General features: G+C 41.9%; 1 protein-coding gene across 1 annotated transcript in view; it reads right to left on the bottom strand.

The window, feature by feature from the left end:
- Nucleotides 1-15,671, bottom strand: part of herpud2 (HERPUD family member 2) — a 42,989-nt gene that overhangs the window by 4,885 nt on the left and 22,433 nt on the right. Inside the window, exons 2-6 of the mRNA XM_067981818.1 lie at nucleotides 13,305-13,382; nucleotides 9,618-9,728; nucleotides 8,346-8,506; nucleotides 6,046-6,171; nucleotides 2,558-2,881 (exon numbers count right to left, since the gene is read on the bottom strand). Of these exons, the coding sequence (XP_067837919.1) occupies nucleotides 2,558-2,881; nucleotides 6,046-6,171; nucleotides 8,346-8,506; nucleotides 9,618-9,728; nucleotides 13,305-13,382 (800 nt within the window). The remainder of the gene's footprint in view (nucleotides 1-2,557; nucleotides 2,882-6,045; nucleotides 6,172-8,345; nucleotides 8,507-9,617; nucleotides 9,729-13,304; nucleotides 13,383-15,671) is intronic.

The following is a 15,671-nucleotide window of genomic DNA, read 5'->3' as shown; positions in this document are numbered from 1 at the left end:
TAGGTAGGGGCTGAACAACATGCAGAAATGAAGACCTATCATGCAGGAGTCACTTGGATTTCAGTAAAGTATAATAGTGGAATCTCTAGACAGCTTCTTGTTCCAATGCCCTGAATGAGCCTGGTGGGAACACCAATAACAGGCAGTTTGATGAATGAAACAATGTCCCACACCATAAGGGTACTTTTAAAAACCCTCAGTGAGCTTGTCATTCTGAAATTCGGAGTTGGGTTTTTTTGTATGATATTTTCAGAAACAAGACTGTGTGGCTGCCCATGTACAGAATCTACGTTAACTACGGTGAGGCACAGTCTCTACATTTTAACACCGAGTCCAGTGAAATTGTAAAACTGGCTATAAGTTTGATCTACTTTATCCATTCATGATCCACTGGAGAAAATTGCAATGCAGAGCCAAAGAAGAAATCTCATGAACTAATGTTGAAGCACCAGTGTTCATGGGCTTCGATTGTGAAATGAGATAGTAGTACTTTAGGAACAGACAAATTATTCCATATTGCTGGCTTTGAGATTGTGGAGGGAAACTGACTGTATGTTGACCCATGATGTATTATATATAGTAAGATTAAAATGAGTTTCAATTTTCTCCAGTGGATCATGATTGGATAAAGTAGATCTTTGATCTATCGATCCTTGGCCCCTTCCTCTTCCTGATCTACAAGCTGCTCCTTGACGACATCATCTGAAGACAATGGGTTAAACGTAGGCTGATAACACTGAGTTCCAACACCTTTCTGAAACCCTCCACAGCCTCTGTGCTGTCAGATTGCTGATCTGATATCCAGACTTGGACGAGCTGCCATTTCCTCCAGCTAAACACTGGGAAGACTGAGCCATCATCTTCAGCCACCACCACAAACTCTGTACCGTTGCCCCCGACTCCATCTCCCTCCCTGGCTACCGTCTCAGGCTGAACCAGTCTGTTCGCAACTTCAGTTCCTGTCGGATCATAAAGAGCATCTACTTCCACCTGTATAAAAATCGCTCATCTCTGTGCATACCTCAGCCCGGCTGCTGCTGAAATACTCATCCTTGCCCTCGTCACCTCCGGACTCTACTATTCCGATCTTTTCCTGGCGGGCCTCCCATCCTCTACCCTCCAAAAGCTTCAGCTCATCTAAATCTCTGCTGCCGTATCCAATCCAGCACCAAGACCTGCTTGCTCATTACTCTTGACCTCACTGACCTATATTGGCTCCTGGTCCCCCAGTGCCTCAAATTTAAAATTCTCATCTTTGTATTTGAATACCTCCATGTCCTCACCCTCCCTATCTCTATCCTCGTCCAGCCCTACAACCGCCCTCCCCCAAACTCTCTCTTCCTCAGAATCTGGCCTCTTGGCCCCATCCTTTCCCTCTCCTCCTTTAACTCCCTTCCTAAAACCCACTTCTTTGGTGACCTCCTATTATCTCCTATGTTGGCTCTGCGTCTATTTTTTCCTCACCAACTGGGTCACTGATGTCCTTCAGGGAAGGGAACCTGCCTCTCTGCCTGGTCTGGCCTACATGTGATTCCAATACCAGATTACATGGTTGACTCTTAATGCCCCATGACAACTAAGGATGGGCAATAAATGCTGCCTTGCTGGTGTTGACCATATCTCAAGAGCAAATAAAAATAAATTCAATGCAGGTGTTCAAAAAAACAAATGACTTGCATATACATAGTGCCTGATCGCACCCTCAGACTATCCCAAAGGGCTTCACAAACCAAATGAATTACTTCTAAAGGGCAGGTACTGTTGTTGTGTAGGCAAACTTATTGTGGAACAGGTTGTGCGCCTCAGGCAAAGTAGATGCCTCAGATGCTCAAAAGTACCTAATGCAAGCAACAGAGATACTGAAACAGAGACCTAGCAGTCAAGTAGAGGACAAGTCAAATGGAGATGTGAATGAGAGCACAACAGTCGACTCGGGTTGTGATCAATAAACTTGAATGCAAAAATAAAATGCATTCGAGTACAAAAGTCAATGAATGTGCACAGTAAAAAATTCAAAGATCTTTACAAAAACTTGCAAACTATAAAAAGGATGCATAATATTATTAATATTAATATTAATCCATATGCAAAATAACCAATAAAAGTGCTGATTTTTTTATTCCCACTTGACAAAAGAACAATATGCTGCCAATAGAAACAGAAGTGACGTACACTTCCGAAACAAGGCAAGAGCTTAGTATCCTGTTCATGACTTAGAAAGTGGGTTGCTGACAGAATTTTAGCACTAGTATTGGACCAAACATATAGCTTTATGAACTCCTTCTATGTTTACACTTCCTTTACTTCCATATAACAATATGCATGATTGAACAATTATGTTCAGGGTGATGTTAGTGGTCCAGTTTTCTTGGAAAACCAAGTTGTGTGATCACCAATACAGAATAGCTGCTAAACATTTCTCAACTTGCCTGCTTGCTGCATCCGGGTTTAATCGAAAAAGAAGGAAATCTCATCTAAATGGGAGATTCTTTACGGGCACAGATTTGAATTCAATTGCAAATTTAAAACAAACAAAAATAGATGTACGATTACTTACAAGTAAACCAGCAAAATAGCTCCCATCACCATCACAAAACGGCTAAACGATGAGTAGAAGTACACAATACTTAGCAGGATGCCCGCTCGGGAGACTGTGTACATCCAGTCTAGCCAATCACGATTCAAGTCTTCTTCGTTTAGCACTGGGCCCCCCTGTGCATTCATCTGAATATTCTGGTTCAAGGGTCTGTTCTCTGGGACAGCTGCAATGGGGGCGGCTGGGGCCTCGTCTGGGCGATTAGGCTCAGGGTGCACAGGCTCAGAGGCTGCGGGAGCGGATGGCTGTGCACTGGCTGATCCGGAGAGCCTGGCTGCGGCTTGACTAGAAGGAGGAAAAGAAACAAGTTGTGAAGCTCGTCAAGGTGACAGATGTTAGACCGGAGAATAAGGAATGAAGAATTTACCACCTTTTGGCAGCATTTAGCACTCCCAGCTTAAATAGAATACTGGCCAAATAGAAATCAAATCTCCTTTTACTCTACCAAAACTCCAAAGACCCCAGTGCGGTATTAAAGGCAGTTTTGTATTGTGGATGCATTCCCACGAGCTATTTCAGATTGGTAACTCCTCTCAGCCAACTCTCCCAATATGGCTGTCTGTGGCCACCATTTAAAGTGTGTATTATAAAACTAATTATTCTTTTGGGACTGGTCAGTGGGTTAGCACACTGTTCTTTTGAACCCAATGTGTTGGATAAAGTGTCCATCAAAGGTTGTGTGTGAATCAAGTTAGGATCATTTAGTCCCAGTTCGCGCTGATCACAAGGCCAAGGAACAAATACCCATTAACAATGTTAGATAAGCATGGCTGGTATGAGAAATGGAAATGTCACACTGGTTAGGTTGCGAGCACTTTACTTGGGCTCAGGTTAAGATGCATTATTGAGGTGAAGTGGACAGAGCTTCACTAGTATCCCATCAGTGCTATAATCAACCTAGTGTACTCAAAACTGACACTTGGTTCAAGAAATAGAAAAATGTCCCAATCTCCAGCATCGACAAAAAAGCAGCTCCAATCATAAACTAAAAGGTGGCCCAGCAATGGGCTTTCTGGGAGATTAAAAACTGAAGGGTTTCTTGAGCTTAGGATGCTCTGGATCAACTTCCAGGCATAGCCTAAACTGGTGCCTCCCATTATAAAAGGTGATGGAGAGCACCCAGTTGGCGAGACAATACCTGCCATAGTGCTAAGTATTGTATACCAAAAGGGCTTAGATTCGATTACCAGTCTGTGCTGTTAGCTGAGCCAAGCTAAGTAGAGAATGGCCAGAGACAAGGAGGAGGGAAACAAAATGTCAGCTAGAGGTCCTGCTGCTGGTTACTATCAAATGACCTCTGGGCCAAAGTGTTCATGTTTGAATGTCAGGCAAGAACAGGGTTGGATTCAGATGTAATGCCCTCCACAATCAAATAGCTGTCACTCATGGTCTAGGCTCAAAACAAAGCATGGCTATTGGGTGAAGTACTGGAGGACCGCCAGCGTCCTTGGAATCATACCCCATCAGGAATCATCAGCCTTAGCAGAGGAGAGGAGAAAACCAGCAACAACGAAGGGTGAATGGAGTCACTCCATTAACATGATGTGCTTGAACTACCATAAACTTACATCACCTGAGCAGTTCTGGAGGGAAGCAGAGATACAAATGGTGGCCTCCACAAGTGTAAAAATAGGGTATTTGGGAACCGGCAAAGTACTTCATATATCTTGCACAGGGCATGAACTTTCCACTCACGGATCTTATTTCCGACTATCATGACTTTTGGTTAGGCTTTTCTGTTAACATTTATCATTATAAATTGCTGTGTCAATATTTCCTATTCAAGTTTGCTATGTCAACCATCACAATGTAATTGAAGGCTCTGGCAACCAGGTGGCTCCGTGGAGCCAGTCTCCGTCTCAACTCCATTGCCATTGTCTATACAAAAATCGTGGGCAACACCATTGGCAATTTTGATAGTACATATGCGGGGTGCTCTGGACAGAAAGCACACCCCAAAATTTCCTTCTCAAGTTCGTTGACTCATTGTACTGCCCCAAGAGAGAAAAATAAATTAAGAGTCAGCAATGTTTGAAAATGGGAACTTAACAATCCAATTTCCACCTCCCACCCCACAATACAACTTCCTTTCTTTCTCTCCCTTCCAAAAAACACAATAGTTTATTCACAGACGTATGAGATAAATCCAGCGTAAAACAAACATTTTCATCACCAAAGCCATGTTCAGTAGTTCACCTTCCTGAGAGGGGTATTGGGTTCATTCATCTATAGTTGATTCATGTGCTACAGAAAATTTTAATGAATCTTAGCTCATTAACCAGATTTTTTTTCACATTTAAATTTTTTAAAATTTAAATTACCCCAGCAGAACTTTTTCCACTTTCCACGCCAACCATCTTTAATGCTCCTCCAACACTGGTTACTAGTTTAGTGCCAGATAGGTGTAGTCATCTGTTGTGAGCTCATACCTACTAAAAACTGCTCGAGAACACCACCAATCTAATTTCACACACAGTCCTTTCAGTCAACATACAAAGTGGACTTGCATTCTATGGGCTGGATCCACACTTAGACTTCAAGAGATAAAATGGCAGCTTGCTAACCCACTGCACCCTGTAGTCAAAATTTCAATGGAAAAAGTTACAGAATCAAATAGAACTTCACAACCATTTCATACAGAAGAACCTTCAGCAAAAACAACAGTGATATTACCCAGTGGTGAAAGAAAGTGATCTTATGATTTCTCCATGCAGCAACACTCAGAACATTGCGTGCAGTATTGGGTTTATGAAACAATTATTTCAGTTTACTATTCTTGCTTTAACTGCTTCACATTACAAAGTGCAGTAAAAGGAGGAAGTGAAAGGTGTAAAGCTTTCCACAATTTCATTAACAGATGACTTCTATATTACATTTGCAAAATATTTAGAATGGCTTACTTACACGAACAGGGTAACAAATTACATTAGAACTGATTTTAAAATGCAAATCAGACCTGATCAGGAACTAAAACTTCCCTACGAGAATCTTTTAAGTCCTGTTTTTCTGAGAATTAGAAGGCAATTTAATTTATGTTAAAAGAAAAAAAGTAAAACAAAAATTAGCTAACCAAACTTAACTGCATATGTGAACTATATAAATTTCAAAGTAAAACTGACTTTGCTGTAGAACACAGAAGTGTCTGCTAGGTAGAATTGCAGGTTTATGAGCTATGGTGGATATAATGCAACTGCATCAGTCCAATAAATGAGATTCGAGGGCTAAAATGCAGCAGGCTGTGTTTTATTTCTTTCCTTCTACCCTAGTACTTTTGCTTTTACAAAGTAAAAATGGGAGCTGGGAAATGATAGGCAAAATACAAATATGATAGGCAATATACAAACATGGTGCAATATCATTTTCCTGGCTATAATGAACTGATTATTCTCTAAACATCCATTCAGAATTGAGAGATATGTCTTCTCAGGTCTGAGTAACTGAGTACTTACTACTGCATATAGTACTGGCGGGCATACATCTGCTGCCACCAGAGGACATGCTGTGGACTGTACATAGAATACACCGGAAAGCCACCTGGAATCCCTGGCTGCATAGGAACCTGGCCAACTCCATGTCTAAAAGGAAACAGACAAAAAGGAAAAAGAAAAAAGATAAGACTAAAAACACTGATGATTCGTCTGCTGATTCTTCCACCTAAAACTAAGCAAGTCAGAGATCTAAATAGGGCTAGACACCCATGGTATTCTGCTACTCAGAAACAGATTGGCTGTATTGTTTGTGGCGAACTGGACAACCCCACTTAGGATTTTAATCTGTCAACATAGCATTCCACCCAAAAATAACGGCATTGCATCACTTGAGATTTGAAAAGCCTGCTTTGTATACCACATTCACAAATTTGAATTCTGGACTCAACCTAAAGCTATAGATTAACCAGCTAACAAGCAGCACCTCATAACTGTCTTTTAACAGTGTTTGAGTTTCACCGACACTCAGATGCAGCTTGCTGAAGCTCAGTTTGGGTTTCGCCAAAACCATTCAGCTCCAGACCTCATCACTGCCTTGATCCAGACATGGATGCAAGAAGTGAATGCCAAAGGAGAGGTGACAGTAACTGCACAAGACATCGAGGCAGTATTCGACCAAGTACTGCACCAAGTAGCCCTAGCAAAACTGAGACCAATGGGGGTCAACAGGAAAACCTGAGTGATTGGAGACATACCATTCACAATTGCTCCAATAATGAAGCAGCCCATGTCAGACTACAGCAGGACCTGGATAACATCCAGGCTTGGGTGTTCAAGTGCCAGACAATGGCCATCTTCAACAGGAAAAGGCCCGACTACCTCCAAATGACCTGTTAGTGCCACCATCACCAAGTCCCCCACCATCAACACCCTGGGGGTCACCAATGACCAGAAACTTAACTGGAACAGCCATAGCAACATCATGGTTACAATAGCTGGGCAGAGACCAGGTACTCTGCGATGAGTGGCTCACCTCCTACCCCCTCAATGGCTCTCTACCATCTACGTATCTCAAGTCAAGAGTGTGACTCCTGCTTGGCTGGTGCAGATGCAACTACACTCTCTAGGACTAAGCAATCTGTTTGATCAATGCCCCTGCTGCTACTGGAGTCAATATACATCCTGTCCATAACCGGAACACTGTAGTTGCAGTATGTATTATCTACAGAATGCATTGCAGCAACTCACTTAAGATTATTTCAATAGCACAATCCAACCCTGCACCCTTTTACCACCAAGAACAAGAGCACAAATGTCAAAGGAATACCATCAACAATTTGCATTTATATACCACCTTTAACATAGAAAAACATCCCAAGAACTTTACACAGGTTTAAAGAAAACAGAGACCAAGCCAAAGGAGAGATTAGGAGCAGTGACCAAAAATGGGGTCAAAGAGGTGGGTTTTAAGGAGGATCTAAAACAAGAAGAGGTAGGCAAAGGGGTGGACGGGTTTCTGGAGGGAATTCCAGAGAGTGGAACCTAGGCAGATAAAGGCATACCACCAATGGGGGAGGGAGTCAGAAGGAAGGAGGATGTAGAAGAGGCTGGTGCCAGATGAACAAAGATCTTAGGGGAGTGTTGCAGTGGTGCAGGAAATTTCTAGAGACAGGAGGAGTGAGGCCACAGAGATTAAACACAAGATGAGAATTTTAAATTTGAGGCAGTGGGGCCCAGGAACCAATGTAGCTCAGCGAAGGCAGGGTGATGGGCGAATGTGACTGTGTGAAACAAGATATGGGCAGCAGAGCTTTAGATGGGCTGGTTTATGGAAGGTGGAGGATGAGGCGCTGGCCAGGAGAGCATTGAAAAACTCAAGTCTGGAGGTGATAGGCATGTATGAGGGTTTCAGCAGCAGAAGGGCAGAAGTAGGGTCAGAGGCGAGCTGTGGTACGAAGATGGAAGTAAGCAATGTTTTTGAGATGGAGAGGATATAGGGTTAGCTGCTCAGCTCAGACTCAAACAGGAGCCGAGGTTGTGATTGAGTCTGATTGAGGCGAAGACATCACCTTCAAGTTCCCCTCCAATTCAAAATCATTCTACCTTGGACAGGCACTGCTACTCCATTGTCGCCGGGTCAAAATCCTGGAATTCCCTCCCTGATACCATTGTGGGAGCACCATCACTACAAGGACTGCAGCAGTTCGAAGCAGCACACCACCACCTTCTCAGGTCAAGTAAGTATGGCCCTTGCCAAAATCACCCACATCCCGAGAACAATTTGTAAAAAAAAATGCAGTATTCGAACTTAGTCTACTTACCCTTGCATCACGTGTTGGAATCCATGGCTCTGTGCATGGTTTAAAGGAACCTGAGAAAAGTTACGATGCCTCATACCAGTTGAACTGGAACCTGTGGATCCAATAATGGTTTCTTGGCTCGGAGATGGTGAGGGCGTTGTGGCACTTGAATTTTCAGAACTCTGAAAAGAGGAATATATTTCATTGTAAATATTTTCATTAAGTGATGAGAATTATCCTGTTCACTGGAATGAACCCATCCCACAAATGATGAAAGGACATTGACCTGAAACGTTAACTCTTTATCTCTCCATAGGTGCTGCCTGACTTGCTGAGTATTTTCCATCATTTTCTGTTTTTATTCCATGATCATATCGCATCCTTCAGCCAAAAATAGTAGTCTGGGCTATAAATTTCCTTCATGGCATTAACACTAACCACTTTATAACTGGCAAATATGCAGGGTCCCACCCTACAACATTTCCTTGGCCCAAACAAGAAAGCTAATGACCTACACAAGATTGACAAAATGCTCTAGAAGAAAAAAAGTCAACTATCAATCTTTGGCAGGTAAACAGACCCAAGATGAAAGTGTCAGTCAGGGTTAATATTCAAACTTCTCCTCTGATGTCCAAATGCTCTTACATCTGGTGCTTCTGTAGGTTGGGTCTATGCTCTGCGTTTACATTCTTCACCTATCCTTATGGCAGAATCATAAACTCACAAAAATGAGGCTCTACCATCCTGCAGGTTATAGCGGTATAAATGTGGGGAGCCAGTGCATGGATAATGCTCTCCCAGAAGCACCAAATATAAATGTGCCTTTAGTTAAAGTCACTAGATCTGAAACCAATACATTTTACCTCAATTAATGCACAGAATCATAGCACAATAAGACACAATGTTTATTGATGTTTTCAAACACATACTAGAAACATGGCAAGGCTTATAACAGAAATTATTAAAAAGCTTGAAGAACTTGCCCTAAAAGCAATAAAATAATCTGAAGACACCAAATGCGCACATATACAAACATAACTGTTAAGAGGCCCTGTTTTAAAAATATTTGTATTAGCATCTCTGACTTCCCATAATGATACATCTGAAAAAGTACTTTTTAAAGGATATTTATTTGCTTCTTGGAACCAAGGTAACCCACAGTTCCATGGCCAAAACAAAAAGCTCGACACAGCTAGAGAGAGTTGACTGCCACGAGCTGTAGGGGAAGCAGCACTGTTCAACGCACACTTTTAAAGTGACGGTTGCCGTTACTTTAAATGGAAAGAACCTTACCGTCGTGCCACTGTTGGTTGCTGCAGTTCCATTGTTCCTGTAACTGGGTTTGGGTGATCCTGGAGGAGTCCTTGAAGAGCAGACTAGGTGAACCATGTGATACTCGTCTTGCTATATTGCAAATGTGGGTGGAGGGGAAGGAAACAAAAACAATGAATTAGGAGTTTATTTTAGCCATCAAATTTCAAAGTCAAAGTTGAGTGCTACAGCAACCAAGTAAAGCTAAAGATGCAATTTTTTTTGCACATCCATAGAAACTCTCCACTTTAATCTACTGTCTTTGTTCACTTTACACATCAGACAAAAGGTGCTGGGAAAAAAAAGATTAGTTTCAAACAAGATGAGCACTGGATTTCTAAGCATGATTTTTTTTTAAAAATCAAAATATAAAATTGAACCAACCCCAAGGAAGTATTGCACTGTAAACACTTCACATAAAAGTAATTCTCAAGAATTGGTGCCTTTCAAACCATGCATCAATGCAGAATAAGTGATATTGGTTCATTGCTCTGTCAGGATGTCAAACAGTACCCAGTTTATATGAGTTTTAACAACTGGCTATGTCCCAATTGCATGACATCATAAAGGTGTTTGAATATGCAGCACAATGTTCTACAAGCACACTGTATGGAAGGATAGGACAGAGGTTCACATCCATTTTACATAGTGCAGCTAAGTCTGGGAGTCACTATCAAAAGTAAGGGGAGGCGGGAAGAGGCTAAGCACCGGGAAGAGGCAGAGGCAGGAGTGCTCTTTTTAAAAAGAAAGATGCCATATCAACACCGCATCCTCTCACCTGCAGCTTGGTAGATAAACAGATCTACCCTGCTGGATAATAGTGTGGTGCTAGGGGGCTGGGAGGGAGGGGAAGAAAGAAAACTTGCCAAAGTTACTTTGACAGTACTTCCCAGTCCCCACCGAGAGGGATGAACTGCAATGTCATGGGAACACTTTCAGCTGCAAGTTCCCCTCCAAGTCGCCCACCATCCTGATTTGGACAAGTATCGCTGTTCCATCTTCAATGCTGGGCCAGTATCCTGGAATTCCCTACCAAGCACCATTGTGGGAGCACTATCGCTACAAGGACTGCATAGGAACATGAGTAGGCCATTTAGCCCCTCGAGCCTGTTCCACCATTCAATGAGATCATGGCTGAACTGTGACCTAACTCCATATCCCCGCCATAGTCCCATGTCCCTTAATACCTTTGGTTAACAAAAATCTATCAATCTCAGATTTAAAATTAACAATTGAGTTAGTATCAACTGCCATTTGCAAACTTCTACCACCCTTTGTGTGTAGAAGTGTTTCCTAACTTCACTCCTGAAAGTCCTGGCTCTAATTTTTAGACTATATCCCCTAGTCCTAGATTCCCTAACCAGCGGAAATAGTTTCTCTCTATCTATCCTATCAGTTCCCCTTAATATCTTGAAAACTTTGATCAAATCACCCCTTAATCTTCTGAATTCCAGGGAATACAACCCTAGTTTGTGTAATCTCTCCTCATAATTTAACCCTTGGAGTCCAGGTATCATTCCAGTAAATCTACGCTGCACTCCCTCCAAGGCTAATATATCATTCCTAAACTGCAGCAGCTCAAGTAGAAGCCCATCACCACCTTCTCAGGGCAATTAGGGACCGGCAATAATGCAGTCTTGCCAGCTTTGCCCACATCCCCAACAAATAAAAAATAAATTCAGAATGAAGCCAAATATTTGGCCCATCTAGCAGGTTTCACCATTATTCTGATCATCACCTACGTTAATTTTATCCAATCTTTCTCATTTGTTTGGTTCCAGTGCCACTGCTCAGACCACAATCTATACTTTTTAAAATCGGAATTTTGCCACATATCCAAGTTTACACCATTCCATTTCCTCCTGCCCAAGAAAGCTATGAACATATGTGTCAATTATTCACCACCTTTACAGTGCAAGTGTAAAAGCTTCTGCAAACCATCAGCTCAGGATAATCTTGATCTAAAAGATCAAATCCATATTTCTTTTAGGTTTTAGTGTTTGCACAGACATACAAGAGCACATTTGCAGAACTCACTACCACATTGCAGCACTAAAATTACTCAGCAGTTCTTGTAAGAGATATAAAATCCTTCTGTGCACTATTTTAACACATTTAAAGAAAACTAGTTAACAAACGGATTAAAATAGCACACAGGAATTTCAAACATGCTACTGGACTCATTACAAATACCACCCAGACTAATTCCAAACCTCGTATGGTGTATAAAAGATGTTACAACTTTATGACTACTATAGAATGAAGGTCAGGTTGAACTTGCATCAGGAAGAGGTAATGACAAAATCCTATTTTGGCGGCACAATAGGTTAAGTCTAATTCAAAGACTATTAACTGGTGCATATTCAAGGAATTAAAACAAGTGGGTAAGGCAGCCTTCAGGAACCCTGACACTGGAATTTATGGCCAAGATTCCCTTTAGCAGCTGGAATTGGGTTACACAACACGGACAGAGACCACGTTTGCTGAATTTGAATTCAGGCAGACTGACTCAGGAGGTAAAGCGGGAGATAAATGGAGAAGAGCTCCTGTTGGATGGCAGTGACGAGTGGAGTTTCAAAAGTGTCCAGCTCAAGTTTTCCTGGAGCTCAGCTTATTCATAAATGACATGAAGAGGATAAGCTATGTGGCTTTGTGACTAGTTTAAAGGAGATTAACAGCATTCAAAGAAATCTATGAGTTAATCAAAAGCTAAGGAATGACAGGTGAATTTTAATTTAAATAAATATTGGAAAAAAGCAGCACCTAAGTCCATCATTCCGAACACAATGCGAAATTGCTCAGTCAAGGTGCTTGAGGGGAATTTGGTGTGGTTGGGAAGTGTAAACTGTAAATATCTTAAATAAACAATATAGGAAGAACATTTTTCTTCTGCTATACAGAGATCCCTGACCAAAGACAACTTTTAAAAAGGACCAGAAATGTTGCTACATCCTCACAGGCTGCATATATGACACTAGCTTTTTGTCGGAGTTGCAAACTTTGAGATCTAGACCTCAGAGTTAATACCCCCATTGCCAATCTCACATACAGGCATGCTTTGCACAGAAAGTGGAAATATTCAGAGCAGTGAAGTAGCAGGTAATCTTTTATGGTTGGAGAAAATTTGAGGGAGTTTTACTTTGCATCTGGCTCTGTCATACCTTACCAGTAGTTGTTGTTGCTTCCCCAAGTGCTCAAAATTGTCAGGTGGGAAGTGAGTTCTATTACCCAGCACCAATATCTCTCACTTTGATACAAGCCCACTCCCTTCTGCTATAATACAAGAAGCCCCACCACACCCCACCCTGACTGGGACCCAGTAAACATGTCCCCTTCTCCAGCTCAACTTGCGACCACTGCCATAAATTGACACCATTCCCATCCTTGCATAGTGCTGCCCAAATGTGCACAACTGTCTATCCATCTCTCTTGTATGTACTTGTGAATACTGTATGACAAGCACATAAATCATAACATGCAAGCTCAATTTTTTTAAAATTGAAGACATCAGAAGAGTTGGTGCTGCAGCACATTTAAAACTGCACAGAAACCAATATTTTATTTGGTTCTGCCCCATGTTTTATTTCCATCTGGTCACAATCTATTAACCCACATTCATTTAATAGTAACTAAAATTAAGGCCATCAAGAAGAGATGATTTTAAATTACCTTTCTGAAAATGTCCTTCAACTGCAAGTGGTCAGGGAGAAGTTTGCCAGAATACACAAGCCTCTGATCCTTGGTGGACTGTACAGAGAACACAAAAAAATTAAATTTATTTCTAGGCAGTCGTTCTACAAATCGTAAAAAGAACATGCATTTATATAGTGCTTTTCACATCCTCATGACGCCCCAAACTACTTCACAATTGATTACTTTTTGAAGTTTAGTCACTGTTGTAATGTAAGCAAATACTGCAGCCAATTTGTGCACAAGGTACCACAAACAGCAAATGAGGTAAAGTCACCATTTGGTTGAGAGATAAATAGTGGCCAGGACACCAAGAGAACACCCCTGCTCTTTGAATAATGACATGGGATCCTTTACATTAATCTGAACAGGCAGTCAGGGCCTCAGCTTAACATCTCATCCAAAAGTCAGCACCGCCTCAGTAATGCACTGAAGTACCAATGTTGATTATGTGCTCAAGTTCTGGAGTGGGGCTTGAGCTCTGCACTACCAACTGGGCCAAACCGACCCGTGCAAAATCATCTACTTTTGACATCTGTATTGGTTTCGTTTAGAATGAACAATAATTTCTGGTCTCTAAGCCTTGTACCAGAAAGACCTGCTATCCTAATGGATGAGAAAGTCAAAAGTTAAATTGGAAATAAAGCATCAATGGAACTTGGCCATGGCCATGCATTCACAGGGCCTGCTAATTAAATGCTCCCCTTTCATTGGGTACAGGATTCCACCCCTTGTGCATGGTGAAAGGAGAATCACTAGATATCGGATTATGAAAACCTCTTGAAAATTCATAGAGGACTCAGATATTACACTATATCCAAAGTGAGGATTTGTACAAGCATCAAAGTCACCTTTCAAACAAGTTTGCATCGTTCTCCTCCCTCCCACTAAGTTTACGCTTCTATCCGTGACCGTGCAAAGCATCACTGCTGACAAAATGGGAAAAACAACACAAAACAGAAGAATGGGGAACAGCGAAAAATAACATTCCCACGTGGAGAGTGAATCATTCCACATTTTTCCCCTCATTCAAAAATATGTTTCTACAAAGACTTCATGATCCACACTGCTGGCTTCAAGTGAACATAATCTGCATTGGCCCAGGGAACATTTTTTTGCAGTGAGAGCAAAGGAAAACTAGCTTTCCAATTTCAGAAACCAGAAAATGGTTTAAGTGTGTGTATGTGGGTGGAGGGGAACAGCCCAACACAAAGTAAAAAAAATACTTATGCATGTATGTGTGTGCTCATGCACCATGCATTTATAAAGCAAGAAGACATGCCAAGGTATTTCACAAATAGGTTTAAGGAGAACAGATACCAAAGCAGAAGGGAGAGATCAGGAAGATATTGAAAGCTTGCTCAAAGAGATGGCTATTGAAGAGGTTTTTGGAAAGGTAGACTGAGGGGTGAAGAGGTTTACGTAGGGAGTTCCAAAGTGTAGGATCGAGGCAACTGAACACTGCCACCAATAGTGGAATAAAGGGAGAGAGGGGGAGGCACAGAAAGCTAAAGTCAGAGGAAGTGTTCTGGAGATTGCAGATATGGGGTAGGGCAAGGATATGGAGGGGTTTACAAGAATTTTAATTGTGATATGTTGTAGGACCGGGAGCCAGCGTAGGTTAGTGAGGATGGGAGCGATGGGAAAATGGGACTTAATGCGAGAGAGGATGCATGCCGAACAGTGTTGCATACGCTGCAGTTTATGTAAGACGACGGGTGGAAGGCCACTTAGGAGAGTACTGGAGTAGAGTCCAGAGGTACAGATAAGGTGAGCAACAGAGGGCTTGAGTTAGGGACGGAGGTGGGCAGTATTGCAGAGGTGGCATAAGCAATCTTGGCCACATATATGGTGTGGGGTTTAAAGCTCAGGGTTAAACGGGACTTAAGATTCCAAGCAGTCTGGTTCAGCCTGAATGGAATGGGGTCAGTGGCAAGGGAGCAAAGTTTGTCGGAGGGTGACGATCTGAAGACGATAGCTTCGGTCCTCCCCATGTTGAGCTGCAGGAAGTTGTGACTGATGCAAGACTTGATGTAAGACAGAACGGAAGCAGTCAAGAGGTCAAATGAGCTGGTGGAAAGGTACCATCAATGTACATGTGAAAGCTGACCCCCATGCCTTTGATGATGATGAACACAACATATGACATTAGGGCCTTATTCTTCAGAATCCCTTTATCAATAAAACTTTTATGTATACCAGGCATTAAAGATACCAGGCTGTCATTTAATATTAATGATTTAATTACGTTCCTCTTTGGTTGGTGAAGCAAATGAACTGCAGTACCATGCAACACAATCACTCGACAAGTGCTTTTAAAGTCACAACAGTGCAACTGACAGCGGA

Source organism: Heptranchias perlo, chromosome 3, assembly GCF_035084215.1.
Source record: "Heptranchias perlo isolate sHepPer1 chromosome 3, sHepPer1.hap1, whole genome shotgun sequence".
NCBI classification, from domain to species: domain Eukaryota; kingdom Metazoa; phylum Chordata; class Chondrichthyes; order Hexanchiformes; family Hexanchidae; genus Heptranchias; species Heptranchias perlo.
The sequence above is the reverse complement of the archived record's forward strand: the minus strand, read 5'-3'. Positions and strand labels throughout refer to the sequence as shown.